Source organism: Rhamphochromis longiceps, linkage group LG23 (genome assembly GCF_057381845.1).
Source record: "Rhamphochromis longiceps isolate RC_006_pf linkage group LG23, R_longiceps_female_GT1.1, whole genome shotgun sequence".
Lineage (NCBI taxonomy): Eukaryota > Metazoa > Chordata > Actinopteri > Cichliformes > Cichlidae > Rhamphochromis > Rhamphochromis longiceps.
In genome coordinates, this window is record NC_140578.1 from 18,459,217 (window position 1) to 18,484,744 (window position 25,528).

The 25,528-nt window shown below is 40.0% G+C and overlaps 1 protein-coding gene across 4 annotated transcripts; it reads right to left on the reverse strand.

Annotated features, from left to right (window-relative positions):
- Positions 1-143: 143 nt before the first annotated feature.
- LOC146641587 (sentrin-specific protease 7-like) lies at positions 144-25,514 on the reverse strand. 4 transcript variants are annotated; one of them, XM_085399553.1, is made up of 22 exons: positions 25,259-25,514; positions 24,175-24,289; positions 23,497-23,579; positions 23,252-23,413; positions 22,293-22,384; positions 22,071-22,216; positions 21,455-21,776; positions 21,134-21,252; positions 18,598-18,699; positions 17,080-17,113; positions 13,224-13,439; positions 12,328-12,551; positions 12,040-12,107; positions 11,849-11,965; positions 11,110-11,244; positions 10,918-11,010; positions 8,422-8,498; positions 7,900-7,955; positions 6,729-6,772; positions 6,226-6,294; positions 3,756-3,906; positions 144-794 (listed from the first exon to the last, which is right to left on the reverse strand). In XM_085399553.1, exons 2-22 carry the CDS (start codon positions 24,286-24,288, stop codon positions 711-713), a joined length of 2,508 nt encoding a protein of 835 aa, XP_085255679.1. In that variant the 5' UTR covers position 24,289; positions 25,259-25,514; the 3' UTR covers positions 144-710. The 4 variants fall into 4 exon arrangements, 3 of the variants coding, with proteins under 3 accessions (XP_085255679.1, XP_085255678.1, XP_085255677.1); XM_085399552.1 differs by having other exon boundaries at positions 777-2,004; positions 11,122-11,244; positions 25,259-25,512; XM_085399551.1 differs by having other exon boundaries at positions 777-2,004; positions 25,259-25,512.
- Between the last annotated feature and the right edge of the window lie 14 nt (positions 25,515-25,528).

Genomic DNA, 25,528 nt, shown 5'->3' on the forward strand with positions numbered 1-25,528 from the left:
CCAGGTAGATTACAGCCAAAATCCAACCAGTACATGGTTTCAGTACAATCCATCTTAAATCCAGATGAAGTCAGTGGTGGCAGTGACAACCATAAATATGTCATGTTTATTTTTCCTTGAGTAACATTACAGTCTTCACAGTCATTTAAAAAAAAGGGGTAAAAAAAAAAAACCAAAACACTTAAGTGACACTAAATATAAAATAAATTCTCAAAAGCTCCTGAGAGCATGAATAACCCAGTCAACCCATCTTTACTCAGATTACTTTGTTAGGTTTTGCATTTTTCAGATTATTAATAAGGTTTAAATGATTTATTAATTATATTTTTTATGATTTCAGCGGAATGTGCTAACACGCTAACAGATGTTAAAGATTAAGCTCACAATCGTTTTCAAAACCATTTTAATCAAAATCTTTCTGTATTTTAACATTTTTTGCATTCAATAACAAAAAACATACAAACAAACAAACTACAATACATGACAAAAATCAAACCATTTAATTTTGCATAACATGTCCATATTAACATAATTTACATGAAATATACAAAAATTATATGTATTAATATCTTTACATGATCTACTTTATCATATCGATATTTTCTACAGACATAGTGAAGAAACCTAAAGAAACATGCAGGTTGAATGACAACAAACGGAGAAGGATTTATTCGAGCTATGACTTCCAGTTTTCCGTCTTCAGGGCTCACTTAGATTATTTTGGGAGGTCTCATAGGGGCCATAAATCTGTCTAATCTCAACCTCCCATCGCTAAGATTAGCCGGTTCTATGGCCTAAAAAAAAAAAAAAAAAAGTCAGTCAGTCAATCAGTTCAGAGTCAAACCAGGACCAGAACCAGAGAAGAGACAGAACAGCCCCAATACATCCAGGACCAACGCCCGAACAAAAGAGGGTTGGACCAAGTCTAGATGTAAGAGATACCAGAGTTCATCCAAGCCTGGGACCAAAAAGGGACCAAACTGGGCTGAACTGATGTCAGACCAAGGCCAGACAACAAACACATTTAGGCCAGGAGAGTACAGGCCGACATTTCTAAGGTGTCTTTAATGTTTTTAAATTTTAACAAGTTTATTTTGGTTAGAAAACTTTATTCTCTGACAGCCGTTATGTTGACATGCGGCGGCTCTATGGTGCATCCCACCTCAGTTAAAGTTTTTTTGGGCTCCATAGAGGTGAGTAATTAGCGGTCATTATGCTCATCCACTAATCTTGGCCTCTACTGTGGCGCTCCTGTCTTTAAATGTATAAGCCCTCCTTGAGGCCGGCGCCCCCTCCTGTCTGATCCACTTAATAAGCGGTAAGCCGATTGGTTCTCAGTGGGGGGGGGCGCTCTGCTAAAACCACAGAGATTACCCAACTAGCCCACACAATCGAACGAACACAAAAGCAGACATAAACATGTTTTAACACAGACACAGAAATAAAAACATCGCATCATGTTCGAACAGGAGACGACTAAAACATGAAGAAACGGAGAAAAATAAATTAAAAAAGTAAATTAAAGAAGTCGGAATGCTAGAAAACACCAAGACACTCACTGGTAGTAACCCAGTGACCTCTGACCCCAGCTTAGACAAACACCAAGGACACACTCTCCTCACTTCACTTACAACTGATTACCAATTAATGCATCAATTACACGCTTCACTCTGCAGCACGCCAGCTCCAGGCTTTCAAAATAAGAGCCTCACATTGTAAAATTTAAATAAATACTTTTATTTAAAAACCAGGAAGTGTCAGTATAAATTTATGTACATTCACAGACATACAGTTTGACTGAGTGAAACAGGAAGCAGTCAATGAAGCAGCAGCAGCGGCGGTGACGAGTTAGCGGCTCGGCGACGGTTTTGGCTCCTCCTCCTTCAGCTGACTCTGGTGCAAACTCATGATTAGACTCCGGATCTCATCGCGCTTCTGTCGCGCTCGCTGCCGCGGAAACCAGCTCTCCAACCGCAGCGGGATGTCAAAGTGCACCACAGGGTTCTGGAGGAGCCAATCAGAGAGCTCGATTAAGCCTCAGACCATCAGGACATCAGACAAAGCGCACCGTGAAGACGATAACAGAGTGACGCGAAAAAAAAGCAAGTTTCTTTAAGTTTATAATTCTAATTAGGGCTGCACGATATTAGGAAAACCTGCGATGTGCGATAACTGTGATCAGTACTGCGATAACGATATGACTTGCGATAAAATAAATAGCAAAAAAACAAAACAAAACCCGATACATAATTTCCATTTTACTGCAACAGTTTTATTTAATGAAAGCTGCTGTATTAGCAGTGTAACAACAAAGTGCACTTTAACATTGAAACATTGCCCCCATAAAAAAAATTTCTGAGGTTTGAATTCTGAAAGACATCCTGAAAGAATTTGTTTTAAATAAACATAACTTAAATTATACTGCAAATTATCTCAGTGCAGCTGTTCATCATTTTACCACTCACCAAGTAGTTATGATGTAAGTCAAAACTGGAGAGTAAACTTTACTGTAGTTCTTTACTGTAGCTCAGTTCAAACATGACGGTCTTGCGGCATGTTTCATACATTTGTGGAATGGCAACATGGGAAAAGTAGTTTCGTGAGGGGATGCGGTATCTCCGGTCCACTTTATGTATCAGACTGGTGAAGCCCTCTCTGCTAACTGTATGTATAGGCATCATGTCTTTGTCACAAAATTTGTAATGGCCTCTGTTATTTCTTTGTACCGCTTCGGCGTTTTCTCATAAGGAGTTCCACTTGAAAAACTCTGATACAGAGACAGTTGTTGGACTGCTGTGCTCTTTGTCTTAACATTAGCAACCTTTGTTTGGCTAGCCCTGTCTTTCTGGAACTATTCAAACAGTTCTCTGTGGTTGTATTGAAGATGATGGTGGAGATTCGTGGCAACCACCAGAGGATCAGACTAGTGTTCGGCAAGTTTTGCAGAGTACCTGTGTTTGGAGAACGTCGTCTTTATCAAATCCAAAGTACCTCCAAATAAGCGAGGTACTATTTCTTTCTTTTAGGCACGAGTTCATAGTCAGTAGCGTTCTCGTCATGCGTCTCGCTCTCAGCCTTTACAACTCTGACTCGTTGCTGCAGCGTTGTTCGCTCTCCACCTGCGTATGAAGCGGGCCTCTAATCCATTTGATTGGTTAATGCCGTTAAGGGCTCTGTTCGACTGGTCAAATGTGTAAAGGGGATTCTTTGATTGGTAATTTTTTTAAAGCACGTGTGTAAACATTTTAAGGTACCCAATTATCGCAGTTTACGCTGTCTTTTGCGATGGGCCCATCGCGCAGGCTGATATTGCGATGACAATAAATTTTCGATTTATTGTGCAGGCCTAATTCAAATATTATTTTTAGTCATAACGTCAGAAAAACGCACTTGAAATACGATTCAACACATTTACCCTCAAAAAACATAACAAATAGAAGGAACCTAATTAATATTTTCTTTACCAGCATCATTCTGTGATTTTACACATTTTTTTCACATATTTCAATAGAATTTTTACAGTGTGATAAATATTATTATGATACAATTTATTTTAAAAAAAAAAATGCCAAAAATAAATAATTATTTGGAGACTTTGTTTCACATTTTTATAATTACAATTTATTGTTTTCTAGATAATTAAATACATTCTTGACATGCTTCACACAGTTTATTACTCTTTTGTTCTCTATATCTTTTGTTAATATTTTGTTAAAAATATTCACACCTGTGTGTTTTTGTGTGTGTGTGTTCACCTGTAGAAAGCTCTCGACATACTGCAGCAAATAGAGTCCACAGTCGCTGCTGTTGTCCTGCTGAGGGACTCTGCAATTGAAGCTCTTCATGGTGTCGGACGTGAACAGACGAGGCGACTTCCTGCGGACCTCCCACTCCACCTGCAGGTAGCTGAACAGAGAGAGGACCTTTAACCCTGCAGCTTGGTGGGTCACAGTTAAATACAGTGGGGCAAAAAAGTATTTAGTCAGCCACCGATTGTGCAAGTTCCCCCACCTAAAATGATGACAGAGGTCAGTAATTTGCACCAGAGGTACACTTCAACTGTGAGAGACAGAATGTGAAAAAAAAAAAAATCCATGAATCCACATGGTAGGATTTGTAAAGAATTTATTCGTAAATCAGGGTGGAAAATAAGTATTTGGTCAATAACAAAAATACAACTCAATACTTTGTAACATAACCTTTGTTGGCAATAACAGAGGTCAAACGTTTACTATAGGTCTTTACCAGGTTTGCACACACAGTAGCTGGTATTTTGGCCCATTCCTCCATGCAGATCTTCTCGAGAGCAGTGATGTTTTGGGGCTGTCGCCGAGTCTGACTGTTTGAGGCTGTGGACAGGTGTCTTTTATACAGATGATGAGTTCAAACAGGTGCCATTCATACAGGTAACGAGTGGGGGACAGAAAAGCTTCTTACAGAAGACGTTACAGGTCTGTGAGAGCCAGAGATTTTCCTTGTTTGAGGTGACCAAATACTTATTTTCCACCTTAATTTACGAATAAATTCTTTACAAATCCTACCATGTAAATTCATGATTTTTTTTTCACATTCTGTCTCTCACAGTTGAAGTGTACCTCTGGTGCAAATTACTGACCTCTGTCATCATTTTAAGTGGGGGAACTTGCACAATCGGTGGCTGACTAAATACTTTTTTGCCCCACTGTATGTTCAAATACCACAGGGACGTGAAAGCAACTGTGACACTAACTTAAAACCCCAAACATTTTTACTCAGTGAAACTAAGTCTGTGCGTGATTAGTTGATCAATAATATTCCCTCACTTTATTAATTTGCAATTGACATTGATTTAGGTAATTGTGTTGACATCATAATACCTTTTAATTAATTTTTGGTGCATGTATTAAGCATTTCTTTCATTATTTCTTTATTTATTTTTTGTACTTTTATTTAATTCTTTATATAATATTATTACATTTAATAATATTACCGTATTTTTCAGACCATAAGGCGCACCAGATTATAAGGCGCATTAAGCAAAGCAAAACAGTCAAATAAGTCAAACTTTACTCAACTTATTCTTCTTGCTTCCTCCACTTCCGTACCATTGATGTATTAATGTTGAATTCTCTCGCTGCTCTATTTCCATGTTGTTGCAGTATATTAATGACTAACCTCGTATTGTGGATGGATTATCTCAGTTGTTCTCCTGACTGAAGTTTGGTCTGTTTACAGCATCCTGCCATCAGATTGCATTTGTCCCTAACATCAGGCACCCTCTGGAACTTTTATGAGTGGTAAAAAGTTAGCGTTCATCCACCAGCTTTACTGTGTTTATGTTATGCTAACATAGCTGTGTCGCTAGCCATCACATAACACATCATTATACAGGGAGTGCAGAATTATTAGGAAAATGAGTATTTTGTCCACATCATCCTCTTCATGCATGTTGTCTTACTCCAAGCTGTATAGGCTCGAAAGCCTTCTACCAATTAAGCATATTAGGTGATGTGCATCTCTGTAATGAGAAGGGGTGTGGTCTAATGACATCAACACCCTATATCAGGTGTGCATAATTATTAGGCAACGTCCTTTCCTTTGGCAAAATGGGTCAAAAGAAGGACTTGACAGGCTCAGAAAAGCCAAAAATAGTGAGATATCTTGCAGAGGGATGCAGCAGTCTCAAAATTGCAAAGTCCTAGAAATCTACAAACCTTTATTAAAAATGCTGCAGTGTTCGTTTGACTTTGGGACCTGAGGCGGACGTAGTTTTGGACCCAGATTACTCTGCGAGGCTCCTCACTACAATAGCTGTAATGCTCCAACAATCCATCAAGCGGTGCAGCTTCATAGCTTACCAAAGTCGTACTAAAACATTTTTTGATAGACTTTTGAGCGCCGTGTTCCACATAAAATCAGTTCGAGGACAGTAAGCACAACCAGAATTCATACACAAGGCACACTGTCGATTTTTGAGAAAATTAAAGGAAATTAAGTGCGCGTTATAGTGTAGAAAATACAGTATATAATGTTTTTCATATTTTTATGGGATCCTAAATATTTTCAACAATTTATTACATTGGAAATAAAACAAATTATACAATTATTTTAGAAATTGCTTTAAAATATTTTAATTGTGTTAACTATGTTAATATTAAATATTTCATTAAAAACGAATATAACATTACTGATAAATGTGGGTTTGGTTTGTTTTCTGTCCTCTGTGCGTCCTGAGGTGGAACTCACTCTCTGATGAGTCTGCAGACGTTGTCGTGGTACGACAGTTTCAGTGAGTCCATGACCAGGAGGCACGGCCTGCAAACAATGACAGTGTTACACAACCATGGAAGGAAACTGGACAAACTGCAAATAATACAAAAAATAAAAATTAAAAATAAAAAAATAAAAAAATGAAAACGGTCCACAAATATAAAAAAACTGAACAAAAAAGGAATAAAAACTGGGGAAAAAATGGAAATCTGCATGAAATGTCACAAAAGTAATGAGAAAAAGCAAATAAACTCAAGAAAAATGAAGAAGAAAAACATGAAAAGAAACATCATTGACATGTGTCTGGTAAAATAAGGAACAGAAACCTCCGTGATTGAAACGAAATGATGTATAAACTTGATAAAATCTGTCATATGTGCAGAAAAAGTGACAAGTTAAATAAAAAAAACAAAACTAGAATAAAATCTGATCATTTCTGATTGATTTCGATGTAAAATCTAATGTGGGTGAACTCTGACCTCTTTAAGACTCTGTCCTTCTTCCAGCCCTGCTCACTGGACTCCTGCAAACACACAACACAGTTACTCAAACCCAGGATTTTAAAACAATAACGGAGAAAAACATCTCAGTGATTGTAAAGAACGCTGCATCTCCTCCTCTTCAGCAGCATCAACTAACCATCACATTTCACATTCAACACAAAGGTCAGCCCATGTTTTCCCAAACAGATCTCACTAGAAGATTCAACACTGAACTGATCATCTGAGCCAAATAAACTGTGTGAACTAATGAATGTGCAGCGTGAAATCTCAGAGGATCAGTTTTACATAAATATAAATAAACAGTGTCGTCACAGCTGTATGAAACGAGGTGGAAACCCTCCACAGACTGAGGACACCTGCTGCATTTTGATGGATTTACAGTCTGTACTTACACTTTAAATACCAGGTACTGCTTAATTACTGTGAAACCAGTGGTAACTTTAACATGTAATTACAGTTTACTACAATCAACTTCACACCTAAAGTGAAAAAGTATATTTAAACGGTAATTAAAGGGTAGTCAAGTTCAAGTTTGATTACAATAAAGTTACTGCTCATCAGTCTGTGTAATCAGTGGAGCTGATCTATAATTACAGTATGTTTACACTGTACTTACAGTATATGTGGATTATAATTAAAGTGTAAGGGCCATAAATAAAGTGCCTATGAAATTAGTCCTGTACTTACAGTCACAGTATATGTTGGTTGTTTTGTTTTTTTTCCCAGTAAGTTTCCCCATTGCCAGGTTTCTAAAATTTTATTAAGAGACCCTCACGACTCATCGAGTGACACCACTGATTAGCCAATCAGTGACATGGAATCTGTTGATGTCACTTTCTCAGATCAGCTCAGAACACTTAGAATCCTGGCTGAGCAGGTAATACTGAAAAAATGGTTATTTATTGCTGACGGAAGGTTGCCAGTGGACATTTCAGGCTCTGGTAGCCTAGGTAACCGTGTGATGCATTTACATGTGAGTCAAGGCTATCCTTTCACTCTCATCATTCCAGCTTCAGTTGCTCACATCAAAGTTGAGAAACATTTTAGACCCACACATGTCACAACCTGAATGTCACCGGCTTTCTGTGGTCATGACACAACTGGATATTTACACCACACTGAAAGCAATGACAGTGTATGAACTTACTGGTGGCTGCTGTGACACGAGACTAGAGTTTGGCTTTCCCACAGCTCCGGATTTCCCTGCAACGACAACAAAAACACATTCGCGTCTACACGAGCAGCTCTAAATAAAACTACATGTGAGGTTAAACATAGAACACCAAAGAAAAAAAAGATCAATGAATGAAATGGAAAGATGGTCAAAGAAAAAAAAAAGGAGAAATGAGCACAGATGATGAACCAGATGTGACCTCCAGTTTACTACGAGCTGATTTATAGACCATAAAGATTCAAAAATGTCTAAATGGGTCTTTAGTGGAGAACATATTTAAGTCTGGAACATTTAATCCTTTAATTTTGGGTGTCAACTTTGAGCATGGTGTTTTAATCAGCGCTGGCGAACATTGTGCCCCAAATACCCTAAAACGCTGCCTCCCAGAGGGACGTAAACACCAGTATGTCTGGTGCCCATTAGAGACGCTCTGCTGAACGTGACCGAAGCCACAGCTTTCATTCAGCCACAGAGACAAAAACCAGGTCAGCTCACCTGCTCGCCTCTGAAACTCCTCGTACCGAGCCTCCTCCAGACCTGGGAAACACACCACCACCAGGTACCAGTGAGCTCTGCCAACACAAAACCACAACATACAGCTGAGGAGAGACGGACAGAAAAACCCAGAACCAAAGCTAAAAACACACACACACTCATGGTTTAAATATTTACAAAAAAAAAAAAAAAAAAAAAAAGAGGAAAAAAGTCAAGACTGGAAAAATGTGGTACAACTGAGCTTGTACAGAGAAAAAAAAAAAAAAAAGAATGTGTAAGAAAACAAAACTACACAAAATAAATAAGAAGGTCAAAGAAAAGAAAAATGGACATTTTGCACTAAAAAGTTTCATAAAATACCAGTAAAAGAAAATAAAAAAATAATTGAATTAAAATTTAGTTAAAAATTTAAAAAAAAAAAGAAGTAGTGGCTACCAAATAAATACATGTGTTAAAAAATTAATGTCCCAGAAGAAAGAAAAAAAAAAAAAAAAAAAAAAAAAAAAAAAAAAAAAAAAGCATAAAAATGGCACAAAACCACAAGAAAAATGGCCTTAAATGTCACAATAATTAATAATTAAATAAACAAAAAGAGAAAGAATAGTAAGAATATTTTAAAACAAAAAAAATAAATACATAAAACATTTTTAAAAATAATGAAATAACGTGAAAAAAAATGGATAGTCCCACTGAACAACCTCAAAATCAGCAGACGTTTTATTCAACAGTAATAATAATTTAAAATAAATGTTGATCTCCATTTTATAATGATTAATAATGGAACATTATAGACTATGTGCACGTTAGCATATGCTACTTCCAGTGCGGAAACTCCTGTTGCGCCTCGTTCACAATCCAAAACAAGTTAAGCAAATGAATGAATCACGTGGCGATTTACATTTCTATAGATGTCTTGGGCATTTATCCAATATATCTGTAAATTATGTTCATCGACTTGATATTTTTTCCCCCACGCCTCAGGGATTCAAATTTTATATTTCTCAGTATCTGTAAACAGCTGTCCCTCATTTATCGCGGATGTTATGTTCTAAAATTAACCAGCGATAGGTGAAATCAAGTAGCCAATTTTATTTTTTGACGGTGCAAAACATTTCGTGGACATCGTGGACATACAGTACTGCACTTCAGAGTCACACTGCTAGCGATCGATGCAGTGATTCTGTACTGTACAGGAGAGACGTCACGGAGGAGATCGTCTGCAGCGATCAGGACGCAGGACACAATGTGACGTAAAAAAAAAAAAAAAAAAAAAAAACCATGAAAACTTGCACTAAAAAAAAAAAAAAAAATCTGCGAAACAGCGAGGTGAAAGGAGAACCGCATTATTAGCGAGGGACCACTGTAATTTTGAAGGTAAGTCACAACATACCCTTCGTAAATACTAATGTATAGAAACCCTTACCAGCAATCATTCATTTTTTGTGTGGCTTTTTTTCACGGTTTGTTAACATGCTGTGCGGGTCTGTACTTGACTAGCTGATATCGACATAACAGGGAAACATCTGGTTTGACTATTCTTCACCTGTAGTTTGAATGCTGAACATTTGCCTGTTTAAATCATAAGACCAGTCACTATACAGAGATGTGCTTCTGAATGTGGACGATGTGTCTTCTGCTGCAGTAATGCAGTTCTGCTTGTGTTGAGTGATGTAAACAACTGATCGATCTAAACTCTTTAAACATCAAAATTGATCATTAGATTTTTTATGACACAGCAGCGGTGAGTGTTCCCACCTTCTGCTCTTTGTAACTTAACGCAATCTTTCCGTTTTCGAGTTTTGGTCATGATTTTGGAGTATATCTTTGCAGTAGCCCTACATCCGGTCTCAAACCAGGAAGTTAGCATTTTCTCGTGCACAGGGTCTATTGAAACTGTGACGTTGGTGCTGAGAGCTGACCAGAGGAAAACAAAGCCAGGTTTTCTGTGGTTGTGACTCTGAGTGGGAGTTAAACTGATTTGGTTGCACTTTTTTCCCCCTTTTTTAAAAAAAAAAAAAGAAAAACAGAGTTTAATGTGTTTTTCAGGCCTGAGTATTTCATGTGGATATCTGCTGTATGAACGTATGAAGGTGCCACATTAACACTGCGCCTCTGAAAATATTCTCAGTGTGGAGGTAAAATGTCGCCTGGCCTCGTTAAAAACACGAAGGAATGGTGCAAAGATGCCGTAAAAGCAGCCTGAGGTTTAAGATGTCCTGAGCAGGTCTGGATGTTAATGAGGACCCTGAGGGGGGGGGCTGGGCCTGGGGTCAGAGTGGAGCGACAGTGGAGGAAGCGTCTCTGGTAAAGCCATCACGTGCGGCCAGTTGGCAGGTACGTGCGCTGATGAGGTGCTCGAGTGCAGCTTTTATTGAAAAGTGGCGTCTCTGAATGTGGGGCGAGGAGCTGAGGTCAGTGCGGGCGGCTCCAGGAGGTTTTATTCCTTTATTCCAGCTGACCACAGCGCCACTGTGAAGGTGGAGGAGAGGGACTTACTCTTGATTGACAGGCACGAACAGGAAGTCTTTGGTGAAAATGTCCACGTGGCGAGTCCACGTCTTCACCCGCTGGTGCCGCGTGTGACGGTCACTGAGGACACATGAGCACAGAGACACTCAGACATCTGAAACCTCGCACACCTTTTTTTTTTTTTTTTTTTTTTTTTTTTTAAATAAAAGAGATGCACACGCTTGCTCGTACGGGACATAGGGGGCGGTGCCCTCGCCGGCCGCTCGCCGTCTGCTCAGCTGCTTGTAAAAGAAGCTGCTGAAGATGTGACTCCTCTCAGCCACCGAGCCGCCAACGCCCTCCAGGAGGAGATACCTGCAGCACAAAGAAGGAGGGGAGGGGGACCCCTGCAGGTGACCAGCAGCTACTACAACCTCTGAAACCTCTGAGGGAGGTAGGCGGGGGAAGGAATCAGGGTTGGGGGGAGAAAACAGTGAAGGAATAGGGAAAAAAGAAGGAAGGAGGGAAGGAAGTAATGAGAGAGGGAAGTATAGAGGGAAGAAGGAAAGTAAAGTAGAAATGAAGGCAGAAGGAAGGAAGAATGAAAAAGGGGATGAGGACGAGTGGATGAAGGAATCTGGTAAAGAGGTAAGGAATGACGGAAGAAGGAAGGAAAAACAGAAGAAAAGAAGTGAAAGGAGTGGAAGAAGATAGGAAGAAGAAATTGGGGAAGGAAGTAAAGAGGAAAGTAAGGAAGTAACAAAGAAGGATGATGGAGGGATGGAAGAAATGAAGGAGGGATCAAGGAGAAAAGGAAGTGAAGAAATGAAAGAAAGAAGGAAGAATGCAGAGAAGGTAGAAAGGAAGGGAAGCGTGAGGGAAAAGAAAGAAGCAGCAAGAGGTTAGGGGGCAGGGAAAGAGGGGAGGAATGTAAAGAAAGAAAAAAGCAAAGGAAGCAAGGACAAGTGGACAAACTGACTTGAGGTAGAAGTCGATGATGACATCATTGAGGAACTCGCCAGCATCCAGACAGGCCAGGTCCTCCTTGGTCACGGTGATGCGGCCTTTGCAGGGGGCCACGGGGTACTGGATCAGCCTGGAGACCAAACTCAGGGTTAAAGCCCATATATGTAGTGTTTGTCCTGGTTATACTGGTTATACTGGTTTTACCTGGTGGGAAGACCAGCAGAGTTTAGGCTGGACTTGTTTCTCTGACCTCTGCTCAGTTGATTCGACCTCTGTCAGGAAACACACATCTGTGACTTTTGACCTTTAATAGTAACGTTTTGTGACAGACTGATTAGTTTGTGTATCAGGTTACAATCTGTGTCTCTTTATTTAATGATCTGTTTTCAACCATAACTTTTAGTCTCATAGTCTGTCCTGATGGCGTTCAGCGCCACGGCAAGAGCAGAGGAGCTCAGAGGAGGTGAAGGGAGAGGACGAGTCATCTCTTACCGTCGAGTGTCCCAGCAGTCTGAGGAGGTGCTGGTCCACAGGAGGAGGACAGCTGTGGAGGAGCAGCAGCCCGTTGGCCCAGTCCAGAGGGGAGGCCGGGCCTTCAGAGGAGGAGGGGGTGGCGACTTTGTACTCCTCCATGTCGAGGATGGAGGCCAGCAGGGCGGCCTGGAGCTCCTGCAGCTGCTCCTTCAATAGCAGGAGGATGAAGCAGCATGGAGGACCTACAGAGAGTAGGAGATGCCAGGTTATCCAACATGAGTACATTAAAACCAGTTATAAACAGACTGGTCCAGGATCAGCCCAGTCAGCCCAGCGCTGTGATGTCATTGAGCACTATGAGCCCAGTTGAACCAGTGAGAGCTCTTCTATTCTCCCAGTAAACACCAGCAGCAGCTCTCTCTCTCTGTTTCCACCCGCAGGTCTCTCTGGCCCCGTACAGATGACCTCACAGCTGGAATCGGTACACTGTGCCTCCGGCTTGCCACGATTGGCCGATGGCTGGGTATGGAGCCCTTTGATTGGCCGGCAGGGGCCCGGCCCAGCGCTGCACGGCTGCAGAAGTAAATTTTCCGTGAAGCCTCAGAGTGAAGCTTTGATTTTGGGCTTTGTGCAGAGATCCTGTGTGAGGCTGATGGATCACTGCATGGGGAAAACAGCTTGACTCTGTAACAGTTTTATAATTGAATCTAATAAACCGACTCCAGCCCGGTTATCCTTATCCTCTGAACACCACCTCAGACTCTGCAGGTTTCCCTGGGAGGAGGTCGGGCTGGTTTGGTGATGTAGAGTGAGCGCTCGCTGCAAGTTAAACAGGGAAGCAGCTGAGTGGAAACTGTGCGGTGATGAAAACTGAGCAGAGCAAACATCAACCGGAGCTTTAACCCTCGCCTTACCCGAGCAGCAAGACGAGGAGGAAGAGGAGGTCTGGATGGAGGACAGCTCCTTCTGCAGCAGGTTGGCCTGAGCATCCGTCACCCACAGGAAGAGCAGCGAGGGGGCGGGGCCTTCCCAACCAGCCAGCAGAGTTCCACCACGGGCCACGCCCCCGTCCCACAGGCCGTAACCCCGAACCTGAGACGCCACCACGCTGACCTGACACTCCTCCACCCCTGAGAGGAAAAAAAAAATGAATTAATTTGTCTCCTAATTCTGACTTTTTAAACTCATCTTCATCTAATAAACTGTGACTTTAAACCCATGATTTCACCTGATCATCTAACATCTGTCTGATGGAAAACAAGAGGTCATAACATCTGTGGAGCAGTGAGACCTCCAAGAATGAAGTGTTGAAAAGATGGCAGTAAAAGGAGTGTTTTTACTGATGCAGTCTCCATGTTTAACAAATCAGGTGAGACAGCAACTTGTCAATCACAGGTAGCTCCATCTTAAATCCTTTAAGACTAATGAATCCATCATTTACAACATGAACATCCTGTTTTATTGAAGAAGGCTTTAAAACACAGACCGAGACCACAAACCCATCAGCTAAGTGTTTACTGAACTCTCAGTGAGAAGTCTTCTACACTAAGAGACGTTCAGGGTTTGAGAAGCTACATCCATCTTTCCTCACAGACACCTGAACGCTTCTTCCAGCTTCTTCCTTTAGAGGTCACCACAGCGGCTCACCTGCCTCCATCCAGCATGAAATCATAAACGTTGCACTTTGTAAATCAGAATTGTCAGTTTCTAATCATTACGTGTGGGCGCACACACACACACACACACACACACACACACACACACACACACACACACACTAGGGGTGCAACGATACTCGTATCGATATTGAACCGTTCGATACAGTGCTTTCGGTTTGGTACGCATATGTATCGAACAATACAAAATTTTTAATTTATTTTATCAACTTTTCTTCTGACGATGCTGTCTGTGTTGAGCACTCAGTGGATCTGCGTTCCACTACTCCGCCTAGGCTGCACTGTCGAGCGCAGATCCACTGAGCGCAGCACAAGCTAGCAAGACAGAAGCTAAGCTCGTTGCAACATGGCAAATTGAACCTCCCCCACCCTCATTCAGATGTGGCCTTTGGAACTATTTTGGTTTTCATGTGACGTATGACCCTGAAGGTAAGCGCGTCATGGACAAAAGTAAAACAGTATGTTGGATGTGCCACGCAATGCATTAGCGCAGTTAGCTCGTCTTGACGGCATCCACCCCCACGCACGGGGCGATCCGCGGTAGCTCGTTAACGGAGATTTGCCGTGTTGTGCCGTTAACGTCATATCAGATTAACGCTGACAGCACTAGTGGGAACACAATGAATAGGACTGCACATTTACGCTGACATCATCCTAGTGCAAAGACAAGTGGAAGCAGACAAAAACAACAAGCACGCATGCTACAAACTTTACCAGAGTCATTTAGACAGCCGTTAGCACATGATTCTCCTTATGGGGACCTGATATGTTTAATATGCTGCTGAGAATATAGCCCAGAAGAAGCGTATAGTATAGCTTTTATTTTGGAAAGAGCCATTTCTCTGTAATAAACTCTCTTTTCCAAAGATGAGTGATTCCTCGATCAGAGATTTATTTATTTTTTATTACTTTGTTGTTTCAGCAACATTAAATTTAAAAACTGTACTTTTGAGTTAAAAGATGTTTATAATTTTAATAAATGACAAATTAAAAAAGCATGAACATTATTTTGTATCGAAAAAATATCGAACCGTGACACCAAAGTATCGAACCGAACCGTGAATTTTGTGTATCGTTCCACCGCTAATAAATAAAAAAAAAATAATAATAATTTTATTCATATGTACACATATGTACACACATATACATATATATATACACATATATATATATACACTAGGGGTGCAACGATATTCGTATCGATATTGAACCGTTCATACAGTGCTTTCGGTTAGGTACGCATATGTATCGAACAATACAAAATTTGTAATTTATTTTATCAACTTTCCTTCTGACGATGCTGTCTGTGTTGAGCGCTCAGTGGATCTGCGTTCGACTACTCCGTCTAGGCTGTAAAAGCAGCAGGATATATATTTTAGTTCTGCTGAGCCAAATAAGACAGGTCAGGGTGAAGAAGTGACAGCCAAAGAAAAGCTTACCACAAAACGGAGAAGTTATGACAAATCAGACTGTAAGGCAAAAAGAAAGTGCAGCTTTATGGTTTCATGGACAAAAGAATTTCTGTGGCTGCAATATGACGAGCTAAATAACCAGTGCTGCACATAAGTGGTCCGCAGGTGCGCATTCGCTGTCAAATAAAACAAAAACGCCACAAGATATGAAGTTGCAACGCGTGTTTGCATACATAAGATTTTCAGGAGGACAGACATTTGTTTAAAACTCTTAAAGATGTCAAAGAAGCTCCTTTAAGCAATTACTTTGGTGTTCCTCCACCTCCAAACAAATGTCAGGAGTCGAACCACAAAAGAAGCACGTATTCTCGGAAAAGTGGTTGCAGGAGGTGAGCTGGCTTCAAACAAATGATGAACGCACAGAGATGTGGTGCAGAATGTGCCGTGAAAATCCCACTCTAGCGGACAAAAACAGTGCTTTTTATATAGACGCAAACGTGCGTTGCAACTTCTTATCTGGTGCGCGTCTTTTATTTTGACAGCGAATGCGCACATGCGGACCACTTATGTGCACCCGTGTAAATAACATAATGTTCTGCCGGGTGTGTTGTTGGTTTTCTCTCGATTTCTGAGTCGACAAGCGCCTTTGTTACTGGGACCAGTCATTTTAAGAAAGCCCCCCATTAGAAGCCATGAGAAATGCAAGAAATGCATTATTGCTCAGTCTGCAATATCTTTCCCAGAACAAACACCAATTGCAAATAACATACTAAAAATAAACCTGAAAAATCTGTTTAGAACAGCGTATTATGTTGCAAAGAGTGAACTACCACTGGCAAAATTTAGCAGTCTTTGCAAACTTCAAAAAGCAAATGGCCTCGATCTTGGTTCCACTTGTCTCTTACCCGTGACTTCAGCGGAAATTTCAAATTCAGGATCTGACACAGATGGATTCATGTCCTACACAGTTCTTACAAGTTCATAGAAATTTCTGTTCAATTAGAACCAAGTATTTGAGTTGATGATTGTAATTTTTATACAATGTTGTAATTTGTTTTTCAACAATTTTTTGATTAATGTTTTGTTTCCTTTACAATATTATACATTAAAGTATAATATTGTAAAGGAAACAAAACATCAATCAAAAAATTGCTCTCTTTTTTTTTTTTTTTTTTTTTAAATTCGGGCTACTTACATTTATTTTGGGCTACCAAAAACTGAAGAGTCCCTGCCCGAAGGGCTACCAGGGATTTTGAAATTTTGAGAGCCCTGAGATATATTTATTTTTTTTAATTACTTTTGTTTCAGCAACATTAAATTTAAAAACTGTACTTTTGAGTTAAAATATATATTTATAATTTTAATAAATGACAAATTAAAAAGGCATGAACATTTTTTTGTATCGAAAAAATATCGAACCATGACACCAAAGTATCGAACCGAACCGTGAATTTTGTGTATCGTTGCACCCCTAATAAATATAAATATATATATATATATATATATATATATATATATATATATATATATATATATATATATATTTATTTTAAATGGTGAGTTTAAGTCTAAAAATTACACTTGGAAAACTATTAAAGAGTCTGACTGACTGCATGTGTCAGTGTTAATGTTTCTGTCTAATCAGTGGGTGGAGAACATGAACCAGAGGGTGGATAAGTTACCTTTCATGGGGATCATGATCCCGCTTTCAGTGATCTAAACAGAGAAAGAGATTAAACTGTTAGACAACAAAGAAATGCTGCTTATGACTTTAAAAGTTTATTTAACTTGAGCTGAACAGACGACATTCAGAAGCAGACCCTCCACTGACCCCCTGACCACCTCCTTTTTAACAGTGCTCTAACTGAACCTTTAATCACTCGTTACAGGTTGAAATGTTTACGACCTTGGGGGAAACAAACAAAGCCGCTTCGTAAACTCAGAGTTCGGCGATTTCTCATCTGAGCTCTGGCTCTTGTTTTACCTTTGCTTCAGCATTTGTATCCCACCCTCACACACTAAAGAAAATAAAAGATGCTGGAAAAGATGTAGGATTATTAAAAGTGCAGAGCAAGCAGCAGAAAGTTGGACTAGCATGTGGAAAAAAAAAAAAAAGAACAAGGTTAAACTTTTTTTTTTAAACCCAAAAACACAGAAGCTGGACACAAACACTGGAACGTCCCACAGCCACTGCTTGGCAGCAAACGCACTGCAGATTGACCTCAGCAAACAGGTTAAACAAGGGAAACCACGACTGCCTGTGGAGAAAGATCATGTGATCATATGACTGAGCGCTCCTGCTGGGCACGTGATGCTGACTCCAGTGTGACCAGTTTAAGGTACTAGGATTATTATTATTATTAGATTAAAAACGTGAATGTAGATCAGTGAGGTATCGATTTTAAAGAGTCAATAAATGTGTTTCATTATTGTAACATTATGTGCCTTCATTTAGACCCTTCTATATAAAAACGTCACATTTTCACAGCAGCAAAACATTACAGTATGTTAAAGGGTTCAGCACATCTGGAGCTGGGAGACAGGGTCACAGTAAAAATACCTAAAGTTTAGCTGTTAATGTAAACATATCAATTTAAAAAAAAAAAAAAAAAAGGAATATTTTATTGTGTACATTCACAAAACAAAGGTGTTCTCTGAGATTTTAGTCATAATTTATGGGAAATCTAGATATTAAAAAAAAATTGTATTAAAAAAAAACAGGTAAATTTGATGGAAAACACTTGGACACTCTTAGATAAAAGTTGCAAATTTATGACAAAAATGCAATAAACGACATTTTGAAATTTTTACAATGAAAAAAGTTGTACATTTACAATCATGTGACTAAAGTCACATATTTTCCTTTAATTTTAATTAACATCTGAAATTTTCATTGTTCCACCAACAAAAACACCTGCAGTTCTTGCAGACAGTCAGAAAACAGAGCAGAGGGTCTAAGAGTAGAAATTTTTTTTATCTATCAGCATAAATAAACATGTGAGGGGAAAGAGGAGCTGTAAACATGCTGTTAGTGACACTCCTGTCTGTGGGCAGGAGAGACCCCACAACAGTGACTCAGTAAAGCTGCCACACCTCAGATCACAAATAACAGAGCACTGATGCTCCTGTGTCCCGTCACACTGAGCGTCTCCGTGTTTATGGTTTACAGGTTTATGTGAAGCTGTGACAAACTGTCTCACCATAATCGGCCCGTTAGCATCTGCAGCCGTGAGGCCGGCGTGAAGAGAGGCGAACTCCAGCTGCAGGAAGGACGGTGGCGTCACAGGAACTGGTTTGGGAGCCTGTTAGACAGCGCAGAGGGACAGAGTGAGCCCACAGGTACAATGTGTGTGTGAGTGGAAAAAAGCCACTAACACACAGAGCAGTAAAAATACAATAATGCAAACAATAAAAGCGCCGCAGACGCTCGGGCGAGCGACTGTTTGTGCAGCAGATGGTGTACTCTCAGCTGGGATCAGGTTCAGTCTGTAAACAACAACAAACACTCAGGTCCAATCTGGATCTGCTTAGAGGAGCATTTACAGGCCGGCAGAGCCACAAACAAATGAGGTGACTCACCGCGGCCTCAAACATGCGACCGAGAGCTCGCGCACGCCCCGCAGCTAAACTGGGTCATCTTAACAGGAGAGACCGCAGCAGCTGGCACTGATTACCACACAGGTATCTGATTCTCACTGAGATTATTAATCTGCAGCATCAGGAACAGTTTAAATCAGGGGAATTCACCATTCTACACTCCATCATCTGATTATTTACACAAACTGTAATTAATTCTTCCTCCTGTGCTCAAACTCTTCCTCACACACGGAGTCATTATTGTGAAGTTTCCTGTTTTTCCTACAGATTATTAAATCTTTGCCAAATCAAACACTCGCATTATCACATGTGGTGCCTCCCTAAAGGCAGCGGTCGACAGAGGAAGATGATCTGGACCGGTAATGGATCTTTGGTCATTCATAGTCTCCTGGAAATGTTTTATTCATCGAATTCTTGTTGCAAATTAAATATAATCTGCTGACTGTGCAGAGTGCAGTGGGTAGCCCTCACTTTAGCAGCTCATCGACTAGGGTCTGGTTGGATTTAAGACCACAGAGGAGAAGACAAAAAAGCCAATGAAGACAACTGCAAAGAAAACAATGAATAAGATAATAGTGAAGAAGACGACAGACAAGACGAAGAAGATGATTACAGGACAAAGGAGAGAAAAAAGAAGGAGACTGAAAAAGAGATGTCTTAAGTAAGACAAAGACAAAGTCTTTGTCAAAGTCAAAGGAGACAAAGAAAAAGAGACATAGATGAAGTCCAAGATGATGGACTCCATCTAACCACGGAGGGACTGCAGATTCTGTTAGTTTAATTTTCACTGTGGATCTTCCTATTTTGGTTTTCATTCTTCATACATTACGCTTTCCAATGTTTCTATTTGCTCATGAGCCTAAAGGTGGCCATGTTACATTTTACTAAACCTGATGGTTTGATGCCAAGTGTAACTGTGACTGTTCTTGGCTGAGCCTTGCAGGACTTTCCAACACTCTGTAACTGACTAGTCTAATACAGTTTTAGTAACAAAAAAACAAATCACACTAATGATAAAACAATGAAAATGGTCACTTGCAGTAGCCTTCTGTCTCGTTGGGCTGTTTTTGGTTCCTTTGCCTGTTGACCCCTGCTGTTGTTCTCTTTCCTGTCCAAGCCCACTTTTCAGCATTCTACCAACACCATCATCACGTCACAACACTGTGCTGGGTTTCTGATGGACTGCATGCAAACACATCTGCACTGACTGCACGCTCCAAATCCTTTTAATACCTTTGAATTTCATGAGTTTAATAAACATCACCTCTAAGGACCCGTGCAGAGCCCAGACTCTGCTCTTTGGTTAAAGTGGACCCTGGTTTAATCATCTGCTGTTAAACTTAATAAACAGAACCACATTGTTTGGAAAGGCAGTCTGAAACGTCTGCTTGTTGTGGATGAAGTGATGGTTTTAAAATGCCGGATTTGTGGGTCACACGAGTGCACCACATTAAGCAGCGTCCTGTTTCTGAGCAGCTGCAGGTGGAAATGAAAGCCTGCTGTTCTTAAACGTGACTCTCATAAAGCAGCAGCAGCAGCCGCCACCGCCGCTTGTCCCGCCAGCGAGATCCCCCCTGTGCTTTTTTCGGATTATCTGAGGAACAACCCGGCTGACTTCTGGGTGAGGTTATCATGAACCCTTCGGCCTTTATTTCTCACTTACAGACGTTTAATTATCGCAGATGTCACGAGTCAGAGGTAATCACCTTGTTCCTCAGTGCCCTGCATTCTTACAAGACAACACTTATGTCATATTTTAACAGCCTTTACCAGCATTTGTACACCTTAAAACAACAATGTGCTCTGAGCTTTATAGATAGAACATTTTATTCTGTCCTGAAAGTCCACGCCTTAAACATGCTCTAAACCTGGGCTAAACGACAAGAAAACAAAATAAAGAAAATCAAACCAAGAATGGACAAAAAAAAGACTGAATCATCCTTGAGCTATAAAATAAATGCAGAGGACCAAAAACAGAGCCCTGAGGAACACCATGAATAACTATTAAAGATGCCCACGTGATTTTGAAGCCGCTGTTGTCGAACATGTTATAAAACAAAGTTACTTTATTAGTTCTGCAAGAAAGCATCAAACCTCAGTTTCCAAAGAAGAAACTCTGTTTCTGTTCTATTTACCTACCTGCACCTTCTCAGAGTTTCCCTGACGAGATTCATCGACCTGGTTGCTGCTATGTGACGTCCTCTTTGCTTCGTCTCCGTTTCCCTCACAGTCCTCCTCCTCCTCACTGGACAGCACGACTAAAGGAAGAAACAAACAAGCGACATCAGAACCTTCAAATCATGTCACCATTGTCACTTTTCCCCCATAAGCATCAAGCTGTGGGGCTGAAAAATAAACATGATTTTCCAATTAATGCCAATTTACATCCTAGAATTTCGCTCACTAAACATGGAGCATATACTTAGACTCCATCACATAATTGGTGGAAATCAAACTCACTCGGCTCAGTTGGTTGGCTCAGCTTCGGTTTGGGTGTCCTCAGTCGACGGTGGAGGACAGCTGACCTGTTGTTCTTAGTCTTCTCTTTGAACTGCCTCCACCTCTCTCTCTCCTTCTCCCTGTCGTTGACCTTCAGGTTGCTGGTGAAGGCAAGTCGCACCCTCCTTACTGGCGTCGACGACGACGATAAGACCATGGAGATGGTCTTATCGTGACCCTCAGGCCTTTGTGGGCCTGAGGGTGAAGTTTGATTCAATCTGGAGATAGAAGAGTTCTTTGTCTGTTGTTTCAAAGGAGATTTGGGAGGAGTTCCTGTGTCGCTCTGAAACAATCAGACCGAAGGTGAAGATCCAGTTTGTAACAAGAAATTTAAAGTTTACAAAACATTCACAATAAAACCTTTTTTATTCTCTGCAACTTTTTCCTGCATCTCAGGTGTACCTGTTTAATCCTAAACAATTTTATTGTGAAAATACTGCCTACTCTGCAAACCTTATTTTTCTGAAAAACCTTTGATGATTTTATTGCGAAAATATTGCAACTCCCCTCACTTAAGTTTCATGACTTTACTTTTTGTGACTTTCACTGTGAAAGTGCAGCAACCTTTGACCTTTACCTTCTCAGAAGTGTCTCCATTAGACTCAACTCTCCTCCACCTTTTGTCTCCCAGTGTAGAAGAACTCAAACTCCCAAGATGCTCGTCACCTCTGAACTCAGCCAGAGAGTCCACAGAGTCCACTGAGATCCTTTTATTGACCAAAGCTGCAGAAGAAATGACGATCAATCACGTTGATCAATAAATCTCAGACAGTCCTCTCTCTACCTGTGAAAAGCTAACCTGACAGCTCTTTCTTCTTCTGAGGTGGAGACAGGTGCTCTAAAGCCACCTCAGGCTGCAGCAGCCGGTCAGACGCTCTCTTAGGACGCCATCTGGTGGAGAAAACAGAGACACTCAGTGAGACTATTTAAATTATCTCGCAGCCTGCGTCACTAATGAAAGACTTAAAAGTATATCAGAAACTTCTTTTTTACAATTATAGTTAATAACAAAATAATTCCAATGAAATATCATTGAATTAAAGTATAAAAAAATCTAAAGCCTGTCAATACGTGTAAAGAAATATTGAAACATTTAATAGTAAGTAGCATGAAACAAATCTACAAAAATTTTAGAGAAAATAAAAAGTAACTTTCCAACTAATAATAAGGACATGATTAATAATATTCTAATAATATTTATTGTAATATTATAACTAATAAAAAAATAACTACAAATCTTTAGAAATGCTCCCTAAACACATTAGGTTGTAAATAAATAAATAAGAAATATTTAAGTAGAAACCTAAAAATATTATTAAAATATTGCACCAAAGGACATATTAAAATATAAACTCTGTAAAACCGCTGCATTAAATGTCATTAAAACAACAAAACAGTGGGTGAAACTAAATTTATGAAAGATATTTGAAATGTGACAAAATACTACCAATTTTAAAAAAAAATTAAGTAGAAAATAAATCATGCTTATAAATTTAAATACCTGAAGATTTTTTAAAAACTGTAAACTCTCAATTCAAATGAATGACATGTACAAACAAATAAGTCAACATTAGTAAATCTAAACATTATGGTTATGATTAGAGATGCAGAGGAGCCTAAAACTTGTATTAAAACCCCCCCAAAAAACAAACAATAAAATTAGTTTTAAAAAGATTTTGGTATGAAGTCTATGATTTTAAGCGGATGTTGGTGCAGCTTCAGCTCGTTAAATTATTGAGTGCAAAAAGAAAAACTCACCTGTTTGACAAACAGCTTGAGGTCACTTCTCTCTGTCCTGCTTGTGATTGGCAGCTCCAGCTGCCTGCTGCTCTTTGATTGGCGTCTGAAGCTCCGCCCCCGATGGGGCTCTTGAGTACCTGCTGTGTCTTGAAGTTTCCTAAGAGCTGCTTACACGGTGTCCTGCAAGGAAATGACCTGGTTACTTTTAACATTTCATGGAAAGTGTAATAAACTATTTAGACTGCAGAGGGTGCTGCACTCACCTCTGTCTGGCTGACAAAGCGCCCACAGGATTCCCAGAATGCATCCTGTCAGTTCCACCTCTGCCAGACTGATTCCCATAAAACTGCACACAAAACTCAATCAGATTAACTCAAACATACCACCTTTAAAAAGGTCCAACACTTTATAGATACCACCTTAAATGAGCCTTTCCTTAAATAACTGAATGGGTCGGACACTTTAAAACAACAACTTATATCACCTTAAGTAAAATCAATCTTACTCAAAACAGCCTTAACATAAATCATCACCACACATCAAGAATATGGGCTAGTACCACCTTAAAAAAGGAGTGGTGTCTCATGAGTTGCCTCCTGTTCAGCGGGGAAGGTGACTGAGTGGAAGGAGTGGAAGTATCCTGATATGCACTCTGCACACTCTATATAAGGGCAACTCCTTCCAATCAGTCACCTTAAAAGCAGAATTTTCAATTATTCTACCTTAAGAACCCTTAATAGTACTCAAAACTGTAGATTAGCTTTTCATATGACTAATCAACTAAACATGAGAAAGTTTACAGACACCATCTTTAAATATTCCAAACAATTAACCTGTCAGATCATTAATACCACCTTAAACGGTTAATCAGAGGATTAAAGGAATGTAATATCACTTCACGGGGACAAACGGATGACACGAGGAAGATTTAGGAATACCACCTTTAGTCGAGGGGTGGAGGTCTGGAGGCGGGACAGAGGTGACTGCATGTCTAGGGGACTGGAGTCAGAGCCATGAGGATGTTTCTTCTTGGGAATCTTGAAGGAAGATGCCATCCTGCAATGACACGAATACCTCAGACCATACAAAACAAAACAATCAGGCAAAAGTACAGGAGCCGCCTCATAGAGCTGCTGTATCCAGAGAATTGGATGTACAGGGGACGCTATGCCAAATTCCATTAAAAAACTGAACAAGTTATGCAGAATTTCATCAAACTCAGTGTATAAAAAAAATAAATAAATAACAGATTTAAAGCAATTTTGTCACATGACTGTCCTGCAGCTTTAAAAAAAAATAAAAAAATATTAACTTAAAGAATCCTACAGTAATTAAAAACTAACTTTTACTATAAATATGGGTAAGGACTGCTACACCATGCACAAAGGATTTCAGGAAATTTGTAGCGTAGTTATTATGTGTATTAATCTGTAGTCTGAGCCCTCAAATAAATCAGACAAAACTAATCTGTTCAGAATAATATAGCTGCTTAAAAAAAAGAAAAAAAAAAAGAAAAAAAAAAAAGAAAAGGTCTTACATGCATTTCTGAATGGCCACATATTGGGCTTCTGGGGCTGGGAACTCTAACCACCAACGTTCAGATCAAATCAAAAAACATCCCGGAAATTATGCCTGCCAGTGAATTTTAAACATATGCGAGTAAACACGATATAAAACTACTGTAAAATCGATGCTGGGCAGACCAAAGTCCATTTGAAAATTTCGGGGTTTTAACCTCACCATCGTTCCCTGCCACAAAACACAACTCTGTGTTTTCACAAACACTGGGACATTTGATGTTTTAAATGACCGTTATATATATTATCACCAGAATTTGTGGCAGTTCTCCCTCAGATCTTCCTTTAACTATAGAAATAAATATATTTGCCCCGTCTATCACAGCTGGTGGGTTATTTTTGCGCTGAATTTTCAAAAACAAGTTAATGATTTGTAAGATGTTCACTGCAGAAAGCTACCACAACTGTGGACCCGTTAAATAATTAAAAACTGAATAAATTTACCAACCCGAAGTCCGCCGGGGGAGCCAGCTAAGCGGCTAAGTAGCCGGGGCTAGCCGGTGAGCTAAGCTAGCTGCTGGCGGACTCTACGCCGTTAAATGTCGCTGAATTATCCGGACGCCTCATGGGGCGGCAGGCGGAGAAGCTGGAGGAGTCCCACCGTCCGGTTAAGCTTAACCAACTAATTCAAAAACATCTTTCTCTTTGGGCTGGACACTCAGCAGGATAACTGCTAAATAACAACCACAGCGTAGCGACGTCACTCTGCGTGATTACG

What these genes read in the sequence shown, in the direction of transcription:
- LOC146641587 (XM_085399551.1), bottom strand. Translation starts at nt 24,288, where the DNA reads ATGGCATCTTCCTTCAAGATTCCCAAGAAGAAACATCCTCATGGCTCT. An exon ending in AAGGACAGAGTCTTAAAGAG is followed by an intron (nt 6,295 to 6,728) that starts GTCAGAGTTCAC and finishes CATTGTTTGCAG; the next exon opens with GCCGTGCCTCCTGGTCATGG. An exon ending in ATGTCGAGAGCTTTCTACAG is followed by an intron (nt 2,005 to 3,755) that starts GTGAACACACAC and finishes TGGCTCCTCCAG; the next exon opens with AACCCTGTGGTGCACTTTGA.